Raw genomic sequence first — 593 nt, 5'->3', positions numbered from 1 at the left:
CCTGGGTTTTTTGGGATCTCTCTCCTTACACGTATCCCGAAATCACGGCTCTGCTGCACCCCGGGGGAGTCTCGCCGGCCCAAGCGTGTCCGGATAAATCTGGTTTGTTCTGTTCCAGCCTCGTGCCACGATGAAGCCCGTCGGCGCCTACAAGCAGGTATGGTGCTTGCCAGCCCAAAATCCCAAACTGGGGGTCATGCAGCACCTTGGCACCCTAAAATCCCAACCTGGGGTGCCCCATAGCCCCCTGCCCCATCCTGCCAGCCCAAAATCCCAAACTGGGGGTCATGCAGCACCTTGGCACCCTAAAATCCCAACCTGGGGTGCCCCATAGCCCCCTGCCCCATCCTGCCAGCCCAAAATCCCAAACTGGGGGTCATGCAGCACCTTGGCACCCTAAAATCCCAACCTGGGGCGCCCCTTAGCCCCCTGCCCCATCCTGGCACCCCAAAATCCCAAACTGGGGTAACCTCACATCCCCTGCACCCCATGGGGACCGCCAGCAATACAGAGGGGATGATACTTTTCCCTGGTGACCCCGGGGTATTTTGCGGAGGGTTTTACCCCCAAACCAACCCCCCCCTCCCTGCTTT

General features: G+C 60.0%; 1 protein-coding gene across 1 annotated transcript in view; it reads left to right on the top strand.

The window, feature by feature from the left end:
• The first annotated feature begins 130 nt into the window (after positions 1-130).
• Positions 131-593, top strand: part of PLD3 (phospholipase D family, member 3) — a 2,861-nt gene continuing 2,398 nt past the window's right edge. Inside the window, exon 1 of the mRNA XM_010075561.1 lies at positions 131-157. Coding sequence (XP_010073863.1) covers positions 131-157 — 27 coding nt within the window. The remainder of the gene's footprint in view (positions 158-593) is intronic.

The sequence above is a fragment of the Pterocles gutturalis genome, unplaced genomic scaffold (assembly GCF_000699245.1).
Source record: "Pterocles gutturalis isolate BGI_N339 unplaced genomic scaffold, ASM69924v1 scaffold34922, whole genome shotgun sequence".
Taxonomy (NCBI): Eukaryota; Metazoa; Chordata; class Aves; order Pterocliformes; family Pteroclidae; genus Pterocles; species Pterocles gutturalis.
Note: the sequence above shows the minus strand (reverse complement) of the source record. Positions and strands in the feature narration are given on the sequence as shown.